The 20147-nt window shown below is 35.3% G+C and overlaps 3 protein-coding genes across 7 annotated transcripts in view; 2 read left to right on the top strand and 1 right to left on the bottom strand.

The window, feature by feature from the left end:
- LOC114870907 (protein DENND6A) lies at positions 1-3875 on the top strand. The gene is made up of 9 exons (XM_029176131.2): positions 1-754; positions 825-1094; positions 1173-1445; positions 1525-1710; positions 1776-2023; positions 2089-2279; positions 2334-2602; positions 2676-2888; positions 2949-3875. Exons 2-9 carry the CDS (start codon positions 945-947, stop codon positions 3147-3149), a joined length of 1731 nt encoding a protein of 576 aa, XP_029031964.1. The 5' UTR covers positions 1-754; positions 825-944; the 3' UTR covers positions 3150-3875.
- Positions 3876-4097: 222 nt separating this feature from the next.
- On the top strand, positions 4098-10373 carry LOC114870902 (kinesin-like protein KIF20B). Of its 2 annotated transcripts, XM_029176119.2 has the most exons (17): positions 4098-4270; positions 4350-4496; positions 4559-5072; positions 5147-5768; positions 5844-6280; positions 6338-6539; positions 6612-7050; positions 7118-7492; positions 7559-8167; positions 8243-8536; positions 8605-8649; positions 8710-8793; positions 8862-9102; positions 9183-9562; positions 9630-9796; positions 9870-10002; positions 10067-10373. In XM_029176119.2, the coding sequence occupies exons 3-17, from the start codon at positions 4559-4561 to the stop codon at positions 10130-10132; spliced, it is 4608 nt and encodes a 1535-aa protein (XP_029031952.2). In that variant the 5' UTR covers positions 4098-4270; positions 4350-4496; the 3' UTR covers positions 10133-10373. The 2 variants fall into 2 exon arrangements, with proteins under 2 accessions (XP_029031952.2, XP_029031953.2); XM_029176120.2 differs by lacking the exon at positions 4350-4496.
- A 1348-nt stretch (positions 10374-11721) lies between these two features.
- LOC114870915 (synapse-associated protein 1) overlaps positions 11722-20147 on the bottom strand; it is a 55153-nt gene continuing 46727 nt past the window's right edge. For 3 of the 4 annotated variants that reach the window (XM_029176144.2, XM_029176145.2, XM_029176146.2), the window contains exons 8-9: positions 18057-18221; positions 11722-14503 (exon numbers count right to left, since the gene is read on the bottom strand). In XM_029176144.2, coding sequence (XP_029031977.2) covers positions 14328-14503; positions 18057-18221 — 341 coding nt within the window. In that variant the 3' untranslated portion in view covers positions 11722-14327. Of the gene's footprint in view, positions 14504-17164; positions 17234-18056; positions 18222-20147 lie in introns of those variants that run through there. The other variant, XM_029176147.2, reaches the window with a different exon arrangement.

Here is a 20147-nt window from a genome sequence, read left to right as displayed (position 1 = left end):
CCTCTTGAAAACAGACATGTCCAGTCTTGTTGGATCTGTAGCAATCTGTAGTCATTGGTGTTTTTGGCATAAGGAAGTAGGAGTTCTGTTGTAATTAAATTGGAAGGCAACACTATGCAGATTTCATAAACAATAAAAGCAGTGTACTTTAATTTGATATTATCTTAATGACTGAATGAATGTGATGAGATAAAGTTCTTAAAACGAGTATATGTTTCATTTCGTAGGTTATAATTATTGTTAGAGACATAAGCATTATGAAGACTTTCTCCTACAAAGCGAAACTAAACCATTTATGTCTGTTTGAACACGAACTTATGCAGCTGTTGTTGGTTAAGAAACCTACTGGTGTTAACATTGTTCAGGAGCGTTCACCTTCTTTTAACGTATTTTCAAAAATCGAATTGACATGTTTGGCAGATTATTATTATCAAGGAACACAAAACACGTGGGCATATTAACAGTTGTTTGCATATAGTAAATAACAATGAAATAAACATACTATGTTATGTCACTCATGTTTTTGATACTTGAGTTCTTTAATTCTTTAATTCGCATATTTCCCTGACACTTTGCTCCTATTAACAAATAGAGTGCAAATGTGGATTATATGCTATTAAGTATTGTTATACAGGGTGATATACGTGTATGTTAAAATTGAAAATAATGAGATTATTCAGAGTGATGAGAAAGCTTCATAGAAGATAATTTTTAATCAAGAAAGCACAGAATGATGTGTACCATAAACAAAGTTGTAAGTTTTGATACTGATGCATATTATAAACTAATAAATACAATCTAATGATAAATTAAATATCTTTCAGAATCCTAGATTCCTTTTTAGGAGTTATTTTAATATATTAATTTATGAATTAAATGAAAGCTGTTGAAACAGTCCACTCCTATAATATGTGTACTTGGTTGGGATAGAAGATTTTAATAAAATGTCAGTTGCTTCCTGTTCAAAAGTTAAAATAATGGATATTGTAAATAGCAAAGAAGAGATGATATACGAAAAATGGGAATGTTTTCATAATTGGGTACATTGTATATGCATTGTTACTTTTGATCTTGAATTAGGTCAAGCTATAGAGGTACATTTTTATTATATTTAACATTTCTTTTTCATTTAAATGTTATTATCTATAATAATATATTTTCTTATTTATCAGGCTATATATCCACCTCATATCAAGTTATCCGAACAAGAGAGATCTAATGTCTGTTATCTTGCTTTTCCTGATTCGAACTCTGGCTGTATGGGGGATACTCAATATCATGTAAGAATAAGGCAGAATGGAACTATGGTGCAAGAGACTGCAGCTTTAAAAGAATACGGTAGAAGATCGCCTCCGTTCTTGCAGTGCGATAAAGATTATTATTGGGGATACGTCTATTTTCGTCAAGTAAAAGACAAATCCCTTCCAAGAGGATATTTCCAAAAGGTTTATTTTACATAACAAAGTAATAAATGTATAGATTCGACGTTACGACGTATAAGCAGTAATATTATTTATATTTTAGAGTATTGTTATTATAACAAAACTGCCATTTGTGAATCTCTTTGGCGAGTTGTGTGCTTTAATTGCGCCTGAGTTTTTTGAATTGGGTAACGCAGTTATGGAAGTTATAGTAAGGGAAATTAATCAATGGCCTTCGCCGATACCTGGCCAAGTAGTGCATTTACCACTTATAGGAGTTTTATTTCAGGTAAAAACACATCTTACCACTGATTCATTCTCTTTCACGTTAATTTTTATTAACTTACATTATAGACATACATCCCAAATCAAAACTATAAAGCAACCGCACCCACGATTGCTGCCATGGATCATGCGCCAAATTTTCATGCAACGCGAAGACTAATTTTAACATCCGTTTACGAAGGAGATATGTTTAGAAGTTTAGCTAGTGTTGTAAATTATGTACATTTATTATGGGAGTTAGTATTACTTAGCGAACCGATAGTTGTTATGGCTGGTTCACCTACTGGCTGCTCTGAAATGGTCCAAGCACTCATCGCGTAAGTATTCTATGTTATATAAATATTTGGAAAGTGTATATTATTAAAGAAAATTTTTTTTTCAGACTAATAGCGCCGTTAAAATATTGCGCCGATCATCGGCCTTATTTTACAATTCATGACTCTGAATTTAAAGAGTACACTACAGACGCTCCATCGCCTCCCGCTGTAATATTAGGTGTAACTAATCCGTTTTTCGCTAAAACTCTCCAGCATTGGCCTCACATTATAAGAATAAGCAATGGAACTAATAATGGTAAGTTCTATGAAACAATGTACAAGTAGAGCGTTGAAATTCCTTATGTTTTAGAAAATCAAAGGTACAAAATAAAGAAATCCGAGAATCTCAAGGTGCTGGATTCAAAGCCAGGAGTTTATACGCAATATAAACCTTTCCTTCAGAAAGATAAAGCTATATTAAAAAAGTTATTTAGAGGTATACAGACGAAAAGGCCAGGCGAAGTGCAGACAGCTCTTTTAAAACGTCATTTAATAGAACTTACTGAAAGTTTTATGATACCTCTTGAAAGATATATTGCCAGTCTTATGCCATTACAAAAAGACATATCACCATTCAAAGTAATTATTTGCTTTCTTGTATTTCATGTAACGGGGAGTTTAAATGATATTGTATGAATCATACTTATTTTAGGCTACGCCCATACCTGAATTATTTAATCCAGACGATTTTTTAGCTACTCTAAGTAGCGCCGGACCGCAACTGACTACCGGCATAAAAGGAGATTGGGTTGGATTGTACAGACGATTTTTTCGATCCCCTAATTTCTCCGGATGGTTTCATAGTAGATATACTGAGCTATCGCAGAAGCTACAAGTTATACAACTCGAAGCATTGTCGCAAGCGGTTAGTTTCTCTAACCTGTAACTTATTTTTTTCATCTAATTTGATTGTGGTTAATTACAGGATTTAAAAACTTGGGTGCAAGGAAAGGAAGAGGTAGAGTTGGTAGATATGATTCTTCGAATTCGACAAAAATTAGAAAAGACTTATATCGATGAAGTACCTATAGGCAATTCTGTGCGAGAAAAGCTGCAAGAAAGAATAGACGATATTACTCATACGTTGCCGGACGATTTGAAAGATATTTTGAATCGCGAATCTTGACACTATGATTACTTTATTAGTTTTGAAGCTTGCTAAGTAATTCTACAATCATCGGTACATAATAAAGAGAATTCAATTGAAGATATCTCTAAACATCGCTCTCTTCGTTAATAAATGTAAAATGATGCGAAGGGAAAATAGTACTGAGAGAAGTATTTAAACTACGTGTAAGATATGAAAGTGTACGAAGATCGACTGGATGTACTTTGGAAAGAATAATTCAATTTCATTTGTAATTTGTTTAATTTACGTTTGAATACTCGAAGATAGATGTGAGCCAGGACTACTTTTCCTTTTTATATGAAACGTAACATAAAACGTGATACAAGAGTCAATAATGATGTGTGAAATATTTCCTAGGTGCGACTAAAGACTTACGAGCTCACGTTAATATTCCTACATTAACAAAATCTTATATGTATTTGTTTCAATATTCTTTTCTAACTAAATATTATTTTTTGATATTTTACAATTCATAGCCATGTTATGTAATCAAATTTCTTCCTAACATCATTTATTTAAGTAATTTATTAATCATTTTGGATGGTTTTTTCTGTTAATATTAAGTGGAATAATGTTTATTCCAAAGGTAATTATAAACTCTAGTTACATGTGAATGTAATAGAAAAAGAGAATATTACCTGTTAAATGTACATATATGTTTAACTTGAGATCTGTAAATACTGATATGAATCATGAATGTAATAAAGATTTATTTTAATAATATCATTGTGTTGCTTATTATCATAAAATAAAAATCGTGTACTGTAAGATTTATGAACAAAAAATATGAGATATAGTACAAACTTTCATAGGGATTTAGAATTTGTTATGGTGTCTGTCATCGTTTATTGGCTGGAGGGACGCATATTGATTCTCACAGGTTAAATTCAAGCGCGGTAGTAATAAAATTCACCACATATTCCACCAATCCATACAAAGCATTCTTGCAGTAGAAATTCAAAATAAAATACTAACCGTTCATGGTTGAGCTTCTCGAGAAAGAAATGTGCGTGATTTGGTATTTTGATTTATCTCTAAAAGCTGGCACGTAGTACACTGAGATCGTTACAACATTATTAAATAGTTTGTAAGAAAGTATTTTATATTGAAAACATAAGGTACGTGTTTCAAGTATTAACAGGTTAATTTATATCTGTAACTGTCCCCAACACTCAAAAACAACTCTTTATTTTTTAGGAGCATGCAATAATAAATGATGATTTAGTTCGCGACGCTTGTGTTTTCCAAAATTTATTTTAATAATTCGTACAATTATTTTGTTTTTTATATGAAGATTAGTTATTGATATTTTTATTTAAAGAACGACGTTTTGATGTTAAGAAGGTAAACTAGGTTTTCTACTTCTATAAAGTGTAATGGAATAATGGACCTATTTTAATTTCTAGATGGATGATACATTAGATTCTATTAGACCTTCTTATGATGTTCATCCTCGAGAAGAGATGTCATATTTGTTTGGCAGAGATCCAAGCATACTGGCTTATGGACAAAGACCTGCACCCTCTAAATATACTAAAAAGAATTTGCTTTCTGTTTATGAGATTGAGGAAAGTAATTCTAGTAGTGAAACTGGTGTCTTTAATTTGGAATCACACAGCTTACAAACTGCTAAAGTATATTTACGAATGAAACCATTTCCTAAGAAGTTGAAATTAACAGAGGAGCAGACAAATGCCTATAAAATACTCAATTCAACTACTTTATTCACAAGATTGCCTACTTTAGAAAATAACAGTAGTTGTCTAAAGAGATCCAATAGCACCGATATTGTGTGCAGAAAATTCACATTCACTAAAACATTCGGGCCTGAAACTACTCAGTTAGAATTATTTGAACAAGCAGTGAAACAACACATGGTAGATTTTTTAGCTGGTCAAAATTCTACCATCATGACATATGGTAAAAATATTTTAAATTGAATTTGTTTTTAATTAAATGATGAGTATAATTTATGGCAAATAATTATTTTAAAGGTACAACAAATTCAGGGAAATCTTATACCTTACAAGGAACTACTACATCCCCTGGAATTATACCAAGATGTTTGGAATTTGTCTTCTCTAATATCACACCAAAATCCACTCCTTCTTACAAGCCTATGAATCATTGTGATGTTGTTTCTCTGAACCCTCTTGAGCGTGCTCAAGAATTAGAGATAAAAACCAAGTTACTGACATTTGCTTCAGTGGATAAACATCAATATATGAATGCTTATAAAGAGATGCAGAAATTGTTACAAGAAGAATCACCGATCCGACCTAGTCAATGCATCGATTCTCATTATTCTGTTTGGGTATCATTTGCTGAAATTTACAACGAAATTGTATATGATCTTTTATCGAACGAATGTCAGAAAAAAAGAACAGCTCTTAAGTTAGCAACAGATTCTCAAGGAAGAGCATTTATAAAAGGTCTGAAGACTGTATGTGTGAACTCTGGTTCTGAAGCGTATCAAGTATTAATGGCTGGCCAGTATAATTTAAAGGTAGCTGCAACAGCTCTGAATGCTAGAAGCTCCAGATCTCATTGTATATTTACTATTAAATTACTGAAATATTATATTGAAAATGATCCCAATTCTGTTGAAGTTAGCACGTATGTACATCATATTTTTCTTACAGAGTTCTTGTTCTAATCGTTTAAGTTATATGATTTTTATTTTACCAACAGGTTCGCGTTTTGTGATTTGGCTGGTTCAGAGCGATTGAAGAAGACGTTGAATATCGGAGAGAGATTAAAAGAAGCTCAAAATATTAATACAAGCTTACTAGTGTTGGGAAGATGCTTAAAAACTATTCACGAAGTACAGATATCGAAACAGAAAATAGAACATACTGGACCGTTTAGAGAATCGAAATTAACGAGGCTGTTTCAAAAAGCCCTATCTGGCAAGGAGCATATAGCTCTTATAGTAAATATCAATCCGGTACCAAATTTATACATAGAAACGCAGAATGTTCTGAATTTTTCTGCTATTGCAAAGAAGATAGTTATAGAACAGAAGGAGAAAGAATATAAGAAAAATAAATCAAGATTTTCACAGTTAGTTACTCAAAGTATAAAAACAGTAACTGATTGGGATTCTACACAAATAGTAGAAAATGAAGGTGATATATAATACTTTCAAAGTAAAAATTAGGCTTGTAACTTTTATTCTTTTGTAGATTGGCAAAATACTGTTGAAAACGATAGTACACCTGATTATATTAATACCGAAGATTATGAGGAATTGTTATATGAAAATGCAAAATTAAAGAAAGAAATTGGTGCTTTAAAGAGTTCTGTATTATCCCGTGATTTACAAATACGTCAAGAAATGGCTGATACTTATACGGCTATGATGAAAGAGCTTGAAACAGAATGGAAGTATGTATCTACATTGTTTGATTTTTTTTTCATATAATTTATTTGACTAATATACCGTTAAATACAATTTAGAAATCGTATAAAAGATGTGGAAGAACAACAGGAAGATGCACTTCAATGGTCTGTGAAACAGGTTGAAGACTTTTACAAGCAGAAATTAGACCAAATGAGTACCCGGAAGAGAAAGAAGTATTTGACCGATCCTGAAAATAATTTCGATGACGATGTTAATGATATAAAAAAGATTAACGAGTTAGAAATAGAGAATTCACGTTTGACAACGAAAATCGTGCTATTAAAAAATAATTTGAAGGAGATCAAAGAAACAAATCAAGCGTTAACGGTAGAAAAAAATAAAGTAACATTCGAACTGGGTTTGACAAAGGAAGATTTAAAAAGTATGACAAATCTATTGAACGCAGCCCAACAAGAAATTAATTTTGATGAGGAGTCAAAAAGTTACCTCGAAGAATTAAAATCCCAGTTGTTTGCTAAGCAAGAACAAGTTAAGGTACATATATCAGATTCGAAGTATTACATTAAGTATATTATTTTTAATCTTTTACGTATTATTTTAGAAATTAAAAGTATTCTTGAATGAAGCAAAAGAAGAGTATATTTCAATCACTACCGAAGTAAGAGAAAAAGAATATACGATTAAAGAACAGGATGAAGAACTGTTTGAGAAACAAGAAACTATAAAAGAATTAGAACATGAGTTGACGGATCTTAATATTTGTTTGATGGAACAGACCAAAACAATGGAAATGTTAGAAGAAAAATTGGAGGCTCAGACAAAGAAAATTCTAGATGACGAAAATAAAATACAAATTATGCAAGAACAAATAGATAAATTAATAAATGAAAAATTATTATTGCAAGACGGGGTTGAATTATTGAAAAAAGCAGGTCTTACTGAGAACAGTATAAAGGAAATAAGCTGTAAAATTGATGTATGTCTCAATTGTTGGGTCGTATTTTTTTATTTAAATGTAATATTACAAATTTTTATTTAACAGGGCTCCGAAACATCTTCTGATTGCTTGGAAAATGAAGAGCAACCGTCTTCTACAATCGAACCAGAAATAGTAAATGATACACTTGAGAATGATAAAAAGGATATTGAAACAGTAGGGGAAGAGGAAATAGATACGCAGATGCAAGACAAAATAATTGCTATAAACGAAGAGAACTTGAGATTGAAACAAAAATTAACTCAGAGTACAATTGAAATACAAAGTCTAAAAGAAGAGTTGGAACATACCAAAGTTAAGCAAAACGACATAGCTGAACAAATACGCAATTTGCAAATTAATAATATAAAGGCTAAAGCTGAAACTGATGATGCTAAACATAAAGTAGCAATAGAAACAGTAGAGATAGGTACCCAAATAAGTGTGAAATCTGAAGAGCAAGGTACAAACACTATTAAAATTGATTTAGACGATAAAAGTAGCCAGATCTCTGAAGATCTAATAAAAGAAGAAGATGAACACATAATAAAGGAAGAAATTAATGAGATAAATTCCGTTGAAGAAAACGATGATCAGGATGTTATATTAGATGAATTAACAAAATTAATGGTAAAATACGATGATGTTAAGACACTGTACAAAGAGAAATGTCTGGTATGTAAGAGATTGTTACGGTAGGCAAAACAATCGTATTTTCTTACTATTGCTAATTATTTTATCATTTTCTAGATAGTGGAAGAAACATACGAAGAAATATTGTTTTTAGAACGAAAAATAAAAGAACTTTCAGCAGAAAGTAGTACAAATAAAGTTGTTGCCGAAGAATACAAACAGTCAATTGAGTTGCTACGACAGGAGCTTTCTACTATGAAAGAAGATAAGGATCAAATTAAAGAGACGTTACAATCCACTGATAACATTAAAGTTAGTTTGGAAACTAAGATTAATGATTATGAACAGCGACTTTACGATACCGAACAACAGCTCATACTTGCTAAGAACAATTACAATCAGTGTATGGAGGTATATTGCTTGGTTTTATTTGAATATATTTTATATTTTCTTTTTAAACATTTGTCTAATATTTACAGAAATTGAATACCTTACAGGCAAGTTTTGATTCTCTTACCACGAAGGTATGTATTGATTATAATATTATTATTTTCTATGTATTTAATCTGCTGATTTTCTTACAGTGCAAAAATGAACACGAAGAAAAAATAAGTAACTTAGAAAAGGAACTTTCTGTTACAATAGAAAAAACTAATTTAAAATCACAGGTATTTAAGAAAAATCATAACAAAATTTGACAAATTTTCAGTTTTTATTCTCTTTTTTTTTTGCTTAGTGTTTGGATGTTCATGCTGCAAAAATTATGGAACTAGAACAAAATCTTGAGGGTGTAACGGAGCTTAAACAAAAGATTGATGAATTAAACAAAAAATTAGAAATATGTCAAACTGAGAAAGATAATTTGCAAAAATTATTGGATGAGAACAATGATAGGCTTTCAGAACTTGAGGAGCGCTTAGTATCCGCGCAGGAAAAAGAACAAGAAAAGGATGATGAGATAAATTCGCTTCAAAGAGGTTGGTCAAACGATAGTACCAGACATTATTTTAAGTATATAATTACGTTTTGAAAATTTTTATATTTTATATTGCTGTAGAAATGAAGCACATGATACAAAAAACTGAGAATGACGATAAAAGTGATAAATTAATGGAAGTAGAAATGAAGAATACGATTAAAAATTTAACAGAAATGAAAGAGAAGCTTTCCCGAAAACAAGAATACATAGATCAATTAGAATTGCAGGTTAAAGATAGCGAACAAAATGCGAAAATTTTAGAACTTTTACAGCTAAGCAGCCAGGAAAGACAAGCAGAGAATGAAAGATTAAGAGTTATGAATGAAAAATTAAAAAATAATTTGATCGAGAAGGAACGTGAAATGGAATCGTTTATGAAGAATAGGGACGAAATGGTGGTAAAATACGAATGTTTAGTGAAGAATCAGCAAGAAGAATTAGAAAAACAGAAACAAGAGGTACTTAGAGGTTTATTTAATAAAATTATTATTCGATGAATTTTCCTTAATAATGGCTTTTTCTCAGTTAATTAAAAATCATCCTAAAGAAGTGGGTTATTGCGAAAATACATCCGAAGATGAAGTGGTGCACAAAGAGCGTCGAACTCGACGACCACCTAAAAAATTCACCCCCACGTCAAAAGTGGATAATCATGACATTCCAACGATCGACCTTTCAACTTCTGATTCTAAGTAAATTACATAAAAATTATGTAAGTTTTATAAACTAAATGACAGATTGAAACATATTATTTTGACGTTTCAGACGAAGCACGAAACGTAATATTTTGCCACCCCCACCGCAGGTGGAAACACTTTCAGAGACAAAGAGAAGTACTCGTAAAAAGAAGCTGTACATAAAAGGAGATGAATCTTTTCACGATATCGAGCCTCTGGAGGTAAATTTTTTAAATTTCAATTAATATTTGATAAAGTACATATACATATTTTTATTCATTTTAGAGTACAGTAATAATCACGCCATCGACGAAAACACGCAATTTAAGGAGTAAGCGAAAGAATGTGTAAATAAAACGTATCATTTAAAATTAAATTATAAAATAAAACTGAGGAAAACAAACAAGAAATCACAGTGCCAACTAATAGCGTTTACTAGGTATAATGTTGTTAAGTTGGTCGTGCCTTTTTTGTGATATTTCTAATACAACGTTAATGTTCTATATTATAAGGCGTATTATCAGAGTAAATAATGGAACTTTGTACTTTTCAATGATATACTTCGTATTAAAATATATAGTTTTTTAAAATATTTCGTTCTTTTATTGATTGCCCAAATCATAGATCTACAACTTCCGGTGAAGATATGGCAGGCAGCGCCACTTGTACAACGCGTGTGGGTGTCCGGCACCCGAATTGAGTAAGAGTGATCAATGTCCTCGATATCATCGATATCCGCAAAGTCCAACTCCATTACGTATTTTTTTAAAAATAATTTACTACAATTAATCAAAATAAATTGTTCAACACTGAACAATACCATCTTCAAACGCGTGCTTAAGTCCTGAATATCGTCGACTTAAAAATATAACCTCAATGAAGCCAAATAAGAACTCGTTTTCTACAAATAAAGCGGACTTATTCGACTATGAATTCGTAAGAGCTTAAGACTTTCTTAAGCATCGACTGTGAATCAACATCGATAAGCAAATGTTTAAGACCAGCTTAGAAATAAGTTGCGACTGTAAATACCGCCCTTACAATTAATTAACTGTATATCAGAGATCTTTATTCTCGCCTTCTAACAACAGGCCGCTCCGACTTGAATGTCGGTGCGAATGTAACATGGCGCTAGCTTCGTGTTTGTTCTCTACCCCCACTCTAGCTGAGTCCGTTCTGCGCAGGCGTGTCCCCATACGCGCCGTTATGGCGGCGCATTTTCAAGATACGAAAATTTTGATAAATCTTCAACATCGATTTATTCAAAAATAAAGCCTCTTCCGAAAAAATGTTATTTTACACTTTCGACTTACTTTTTCACGCAGAATCATCTCCTTTCCGGCTGTGCCAACCTGTATATTATGAATACACATTCAAGAGAAATTGTTGGTAGTCCACCTTAACTTCAGGCCAATATTTTATTTTTTTTCTTCACATAAAAAGCATTAATATATCGAGAGGAACAGATTGATGGGTAATCACGTATCAGTCTATATTATTATATTTTTTTGTTGTCAGTTTATTTCTCACGAGGTACACGACCTTTATTGTTTACATTCCGCACTTATATTAATTATTCTCTTAAATAATTCCGTAATTAATGCTTCATCTCCTTATACTCTCAATAATATTCATAATATATTATCATACTTTCAATGGAGTCAACAACATATATATATATTTTTTTATTTATTTATTTTCATATGTATATCATGTATATTTATTTATGTGTGTATATATATATATACGTATCGGATGTATGTTCATTCTTACGATTGAATGCACTGTACCATAGGATAGCTTGTTTGTTTTTTAATACACAATTCACAGAGTTGTTTTGAAATAAGAGGGGCTGCCGAAGTACACCATGAAAAATCTGCTATTTGTTCATTTTTTTTTCTCTTTCTTTTGTTGGCCATTGAAGTGTGTGTATGTGTGTGTGTGTGTGTGTGTGTGTGTCTGTTAACGTTGAATTTTTTTTTCTTTTTTTCTTTTTTTTTATTACAGAGGGAAAGACGTTCGCTTATCAAGTCTTACATAAATTTACTTTCCTGATCCATCGGTTTCGCCCGTTCAAAAGATGAAGGGCTCTCCTCGTCGCGATATATAATGTACGTTTTCTAACCTCTCGGTCGGTGCCAAGAGGGAAATATATAACAATGAATCAATAGAATATAAACGTATAACACCCAACAGATTCGTCTTAACGAAAAAAAGAAAAAAAAACATGGCTAGATAGTGGAATTATATCACTTATTCTGAGGGGGGAAGGGGGGGAGCTTCGTGTTAATGAAATTTCACGATTATCGACTCTGTGGAACTTCGACGTAACTTAGGCCCGAATTAATTACACACCTTAACATTAATATACATTTAATACAGTATACGTATCCATATATGACCTAACGACTAGCGCGAATGAAAAAACCTCGCAGCGAGTTGAATGAAACACGCGCACGCGGTGAACCAGCGTTGAGCTCAGAATTTTAAGTCTTTCTTTTTTTTTTTTCATCTCTACCCTTAACCCTTCCGCTACAGCCATCGTCGATACAAAACGCTTCCATATTAAATTGTTTTTTAAACCGCAAGTGTTTTTTAGATAATACTCAATTGTTATTCAAAAATTTACACCCTTTGGGCGACTATAGTTACCTGTAGCAGCGAAAGGGTTAAAGGATCAGGGAGTCCTCTAGGCTAGTGAGTTTTTTTTTTCATCATACATCGAATCAGTCGGTCGATGAACGATAGAGAGAATATAGAAAATCTCTGGGGAAGAATTGACGAAAGATCTGGACTCAACATAGCGGCGCACGCAAAACGAACGTCTCGACGGGAAGTGCAAGGATTTCCTTTTACAGCCTTCCTTTTCTTCCTACGAATCACATGTTCCATTTTTCATGGTTGGTAACGAAAATTCCCTTTTTCTCGTCGATCGAGATTGGTCCACGTGAAAAGCTAATCTCTTTAATCTCGATGTTATATAATGCTATCATTTCTGTCCAGAAATGCTTTCCGTTGGACGGTACAGCGCGGAAAATCATTCTTTCCTCTTTCTAGTATCTTCTATTTGCTTTCACGTGGACACAGCAGTTTAAATATTAAACATATACTCAACGTCAGCGTAATTAACAATCAATTTAATGGAACAAGTAGACTCTCGCCAACATAACCTTAATATATGCTCTGAAACCATGTTAGCCAACGATTTTTCTTTCGTACACGTGGTACAATTAACGGAGGCAGAGTATGTTTAATCGAATTGAATTCATCTTTGGCATGCAACATCCACGATCGACGAATAACGATAAAGGATCGTTGTAGGATGCTTGATCTCCGATAGATTAACACGTTGATTGCCGTGGTGGTGATGGACGCCTCAAATTTTGCGTAATTGGATAATTAGGGGCAAGTTTGGGTGACGTTAGCGTTATACTAATAATGCAATTAGTATGTTAATGGAAATTAATTATTACACTGATTAAAGGCACCTATGATCGATGCTTTAAATAATTTAAAAAAAAAGGAATAAGTATTACTATATTAATAACCTAAAACTGGAAATTTAAAAATTAGCTATTTGCAGAAAAATTATTTCCCAATTTTAATTCAAAGTAAATAATTAAAAAATGAAGCGACTTTTTCCACTATGGCATTAAACGTGTCAATTTGATAAAATTAAAAAAAAAAAAAAAAAGAGAAGCTGATTCGTCGATCCGTTCGAAACGGTGTCCTTCGGCACACGGCAGTGTAAAGTGTGTGATCCTGGATAGTCCTCGATCCTTCGAACCCGATGAAGAATATTCAATCGTATTTAATTTATTATTCACACGAGATACACATATATATTTCTTAGCACAGTGCATATCGAGTAAACATTAAGAAGTACATTGATTTATCTTCTTTTTTTTTTCTTTCTTTAAATATGTTTAACGATCAATATTACAAACGAGAAAATGCATGAAGAAATCTTACACATTCGCCCGTGTAGTAATCGACGGCGAGTCTAACAATTGACATAAGTGTGGCGTTCAAGTACATAGAATCGTGTCCCGTGTGCACACCCGTCCACCGTCTATGGATCATCGATGGATGGAATCGACGGAGAAGCTAGATCGTCGAAAAATAATTAACCCATCACCCTCGGGTCACCCTATCGTCTTCATCGTGCTCGAGGATCGTAAACGTACACGCTGTCGAGAGAAAACATACCCCTGTAAGAAGAGGAAAACTTGTTTCCTCTTCCAACCCTCCTTCCTCCCCTTCCATCTTCTACCTCCTCTATCAACAACAATCATTCATTTCTCTCTCCATCTTTATTAAATTAAACGATCAAGTCCCGAACACTAATTACCCAATTAAAAATAAGGAATTTTTCGAAAAGAGAGACAGAGCAAGATTCTTTCTTTCGGTTTTCCTTTTTTTATTTTTAGAAAACCGGAGGAAGATCGATGGAAGAAAAGAAGAAGCCGAATCTCTCCTGGCAGGATCTCAATTGAAACGCGACGAGATCTTCTCTGTATCCGGTCACAAAGAGGATCCCTTCGGCTCACTTGAGGTCCTCCTCTTCCTCGTTGGCCAGTAACTCGTCGATCTGCTTCTCCCAATCGTCTTTATTCGCGTCGGTGTCTTTGGTGGTTGCGACGCCATTCTTCGTCTCGCTTCCGGTTACAACAACCTCGTAATCCTTCAGCTCCGCTTCCAATTCGCGTTCCCAATCTTCTTCTGCGGAGATTGACAAGTAGCTAGTTTCATGCAGGCCACGCGGGGTCTTGTACGGCCAATGTGTGTACGCGTGGGTGTATTATTTTTCTGTGTATATATATATGTGTGTGTCGCAATCGAGCGTCCCAGCCTCGCGTCCCTATTTCTTCGCATTGATCTCGCGACTCGCGTGTCTCCGTGTGCCAGTGTCGGAATTAAATCGTGTATTTGTGTTAGTGTTAGTAGTACGGGTGGGAGGGTAAGCGGGAAAGAGAAGGTGGAGAGCAAAAACTCAAACCACACAAGGAGAGAGAAAAAAAAAAGGGGGTGAAACGGAACCGAGGAGACGGCTTTCCGGCGTCACCCTTCCCTTTTTTACCGATCTATAACTGAAACCTTTCGCATTCCAGCTACATTTCCGCCTCGATTCCCGCCACCATACTTCAATTACTTATTTCATGAAAAATTATCTTAATTCCTCCGTTGCATAATTTTCGTTTTAATTTTCTACAGGAAAAATGGTATAATATCGAAATTTTTATATAACGCAACGAAGGGGTTGAAGTGAAATTAAATTCCACCGAATTTACCGATCGGAAAAATTTCACCTGAAACCGCATTACCATTTTCGTTCGATCGATGAATTATTTCGCGTGTCGAGATTGAGGCAACGAACGAGCACCGAATTTTTCGCCAGTAGTTCATCCCTCCTCTCCCTACAACCCTTGCGTATATCGATTTGTCTTTACATGCGCTCTCCATGTCGAGTCGACGTTCGATAGCCCCGCGAACACCTATCTATATCGACACACTCGATACCGTGTCGTTCTATTATTTTCACTTTCTTCCCTTACTTCTATTTTACCACCCCTCCCCTGTTTTTCTGCATCGAAATAGGGTGCACCGGTGCACGTGCTCGTTTTTAACCCCCTTGCAGTCGTGTATCTACTAGCACTAAATAAAATTAAATAAATTAATTATTTAACCCTCACGGGTACAATAACGCAATGGGCGTCCAATGTTCGCAAATTCAACTTATTTATTTATTAAAAGTAAGGATTTATATGTTATTAATAATTTAATAAAAATTGATATATTATCGAACTTATCGTCATGCAGTATTTACTGCTGAATTATGAAATTCAGTAGTAGTGCTCAACGCATGGTCAGACCCAGCTGGTAATACTACTTAGCTGGGTCACTATAGAAATAAACGAATTTAATTTATAATTATCAACCATTTGGAATTAAAATTTCGAATGAATGAAAGAACCAGTGTGTTTCGGTTTAAATTAAAAAAATTAATTAAGCTCCATTCTATAGGGGGTATAATTGATTTGGAAGGTTTACTAGCGGTACAAATACGACCGCAAAGGATTAACGCCGCTTAAGCGTCGGTCCGTACAGAAAGCTCGTTTTCTCGTTCGATTCGTACGTTTCCCGTCGTTCTTTTTTCACCCCCGCGATTTTCGCGTTCACATTTCGGATAGACGGGCGGGTAAACGGATCGCCTCCGGCCGGCCGTTTTTCTCTCTCCTGAATATGCGTTTCTCTGGTTTACGGGGTAACTCGTTATGCGTTTTAGGTTTGAATTGAATCGGAAGGAAAATCACTACGAGGACTACACCCACAAGAGACGAGACATAAAGGTTACACCTCGATCCCCGATTGTTATTATTTTTTATTTTTTCCATTAAAACACGTATTGTCATTCAACGAATTTTTATATGTTACTTCTTTTTTTTTTTTTGGTTATTTTGTCTTAATTCTTTATGTAACACTTAGTAGATTCTCTTCTATCTTTCCATTTAATCCCTTAATCAAACACGAAGAGAATCGACAAGAGACGATATTTATTGATTAAGAACGAAGACAGACAGACAAACAGACAAACGGACAGACATACAGACATTTAGTCGAGTTTTATTCTTTGTTGCTCGTTATATATTTTTTTTTTTTAATCATCGATTTGTGTATATCTTTTCTTCTCTCTCTTTTCTAAAAGGATACCCCCTTTTTTTCCCCTAGAATATCTCGTACTTTCCCTTAAACACCGCGCGTACTTTCATTTTCTCACGCATTCTGCCCCTTTCTCTCTCTCTCAATCGCTCTCTCCCTTTCTCTCCCTTCAGCAAATGTCGATCCCAAAACCGCGTGCGTCTATGGCCGCTAATTCCATCGGTTTTCTCTTTTATATCACCGTTTCGAATCCGACCGTGTACATACTTCAACGCTGTATCCATTTACGATTTGCATATATCGAGCCGTCTGATCTTCACCCCTCCTCTGTCTTTCTTTCGCCTCGGTATCTCTCTATCTCTCTCGAACATCAGAAATGAGAAAATCGCTAACAACGAGGACGATAAGGAATAGCCATCGCGACGAAAAAGCAACCCCCTGAATCGTCGATCGGTTCGCCATGGATGGGGTGAAAAAAAGAAACGAAAAGGAAGAAAGAAGGAAACGAGGGGTTGAAAACGTAACGAGGGTGACGAGAGGATCGTTCCCTGTCCCGTATTCATCCAGCGGCCTTTGCTTGACCACACTTGAGAGAGAGAAAGAAAAAGGAAAAAGAAAAAAGAAGGGAGCTGGGTGGTTCGAGGAGACAGGGGACGAAAAGCGAAAAACTCAACGTCGGTTTTCGAGACGGGGAAAGAAGCTTGTATTATTAATTTTTTTTTCTTTTTCTGAGGGGTGTGCTTTGGATAATGCTTTTTTTTATCGGGGTCAAATTCTCTCCTCTTCTTTAGGCTGTTGACAGAATAGAATGGAAAGCGGTCGTTTAGTCACATGAAGCAATCATCAATAGTCAGAGATGAGAGACGGTCTACGGGTATGATTGCGAAATAAGGAATAACGTAACACAGTTGTTATCATACAATGGTCGAGAGCAATTCTCGCTACTAAAAAGCACACTGATTAGGAACCTTGGATGAAGCTGCTCGCACATGAATGAAATACACAAAACTACGAAATGAATAAACGGCTCGCTAAAAACGCTGGTGAAAAGAAGGTGGAACACAGAGAGATCGAGTGTCACGATTACGTTGATTCTCGTATTATACTCACGAGGGACGGTGTTTCGTGGACACCTTGTGTCTTGGGCATTGATCGTTCGATCGGAGGAGCTTCTCTTATCAACCCCCTGTACTTAAGGGAAACTTTGAAAATTCAGAAATTTAAAAGTAGAGAAATTTGGAAATTTAAAACTCATACAAATTCCAAATTCTCATATATAAAATTTCCCCCTACAAATACAGAAGGTTAAAAAGAAGAGTTCCTCTTCGAATGTATCTTCTAATTAAAAATTTCGTTGGTGGTCGTAACAGAACGTCTCTTCGAAGATCGAGTGTCTTCGTGTGAAAAAAAAACAATTTTTCGATCAGAGTGCACCAAAGACTCCTCCTTTTTCTCTTTCTCTCAAAAATTAAAAGAAGAGGGAACCGTGGCAGGAGTTAAGGTCCGTCTATCATTCGACGAGCTAAGCAGGGTTTTTCTTCAATTATCGCGACGTTCTATGCAATGATCCCAATTGAATTCATTAGGGTGTTAGCGACGACCAACGATCACTAACCTTTAGGTGGTTGCATCCCAAGTTTTTTCATGCCCTCGCGGACCTCTTCGAGGTCCGTGTCCGAGACCCTCATGCTATCGGACACGAATTCGTGGCCCGGGGAATCGGCGTTGTTACTGCTGGTGGTCACAGTTCCGCCGCTTTCCTGGCCGGTGGTCACTTGAACTGTTCGCAATACAACACTCACGGCTAAACTAGAAGGATCGGGGAGCAACTGTTGCCTAACGCTAAAGCTTTCTATTCCATTCGTATTTCGCTGCGTGTATTGTTGAAATTTCATCGCGGTCCGACTGGCTGCACTACCACGATATCGTTATTCGTCGGTGAAAGATATTCATTTTTTAAAACGAACCGTGTAAACGGATATTTCCTGCTTCTAATAATGAACCGCGAAACGGATAGGTTTCATGGAAGCCGTTCCAAAGGTAAAAACGAACCGGAACACGCTGATGGAGAGTGAAATTTCAGTGACCGGACTTTCGAGAAGTAAACGGAAGTTTCGCGGAGTGCAGCAGTCGCCGGGATCAAATTCTTGTTCTGAAGAAAGTGGTTCAATGCTCGGAGAGAGCGGACGGAATGCAGAAAGGTGAATAACCTCTGGTGGAAGATTATTTCTTAACTCGATAACGGGCGGAGAAAAAATGTAGGAAATATGGGATACATAAATTTGATAATTAGGAAATTTTCTAATTTCATTGGTACGCGAGTGATGTGCGGCCCGACTATTCGGGTCGGTTCGGGAAACATCGGGCGGGTGTCCGATATATATGTGCAGTTGGGTAGCCCGACTGCTTCGGGTCAGGTTGGGTACGAGCTCCCGCGGGCCATTCAAAATCTATCGGACATCCGGCCGATGTTTTCCGGTAATATCGGTTACCTTCAAAGAGGTTAATTTCATTAAACTTCCATCGTCTAAAAATGTTGATATCGAACCACCGTGTGTCTCTCGACCCTTTCTGCTTCCGTTTCTGCCTCCAATTCCGGAAAAGCCGAGTTGTTTTCCCAGCGTGCTGGCGTGCAGCAATTTTCCGAGCGGCGCGTTCGAAATTTCATCAGAAATGATCGTTTCACTCGAATTAACGTCGCATTCGTAATTTCGACGGACCGATAACAATGCAATTTTAATCGTTTCCCACTCGATTATTCCCAGCGTGTTCGAAGAAGGAAAATATTTTGACACGCCAGCACGTTGAATAAATAGAAATCTACACGACGCATCGAACTCTGAATCGTGCCATGCAAAGAAAGATTCTAAGAAAACGTCGCGCGACGCTCGTAAAACGTCTCCGCCGTCTTTTCCCGTCGACGCCTCGCGTCCTCGGACGTACGGGCTAAATCTGTCCGCCCCGACGAGAGGAAATTAACTGTGCTACTTTCGGGCAACAAAGGTATGTCGAGTCAAGCAACTCGGTACTGCAAATGCAAACTAACAGCGGATACTATGTAATGAATGAAAAATAAAAATAAAAGAGCACGCGTGTAGCACGCTCGATCGACCCTCTCTTCGAAAATCATGTCGATGGCTGACTTTTATCGCACCTTTTAAAGTAACGAGTTTCATACGACGAACAAAGCCGACGGATATTCGAAGCGGTCAATGCCACCGCTTCCCAACCATTCACCTATCAATCCCCCTCGTCTATTTGTTATTAAGTCATCTAACAAACAAACTTTTAACGGGATTGTCGGATACAGAGTGTTGGGTTTATTGTCTCTTCGATATTGAAACATCATTTTTGTTTTTACTGCGTTATTCCAGAAGTCTGTGTGGTTTTTGGATCGATGTTTCGATTGAAGCATTGAATGTCGTGAATAAAGATTTTCTTTTGACAACTTTTTTATTCGTTTGTTTGTTAAATATATATTTTATCAGTAAATGGTTTTGGAGTTTTTTTTTTATTCAAATATCCTTCGGCTGAGATGAATTTATTTATCTTTTTAATTAGATAATAAATGCTTATCCGATATTCGAGCATCAATTTGTAGAATAAATATCAGGTGGTCTGAAGAGACTGCCATCGACTATGCAAAGCGTTTTGTTTAAAATATCCTCGACGATATGATCAAATATTCATTCTTTTACTTTTGCAA

Source organism: Osmia bicornis, chromosome 1 (genome assembly GCF_907164935.1).
Source record: "Osmia bicornis bicornis chromosome 1, iOsmBic2.1, whole genome shotgun sequence".
In the NCBI taxonomy this organism is placed as follows: Eukaryota; Metazoa; Arthropoda; class Insecta; order Hymenoptera; family Megachilidae; genus Osmia; species Osmia bicornis.
This window is presented reverse-complemented; position numbering and strand designations above follow the sequence as displayed.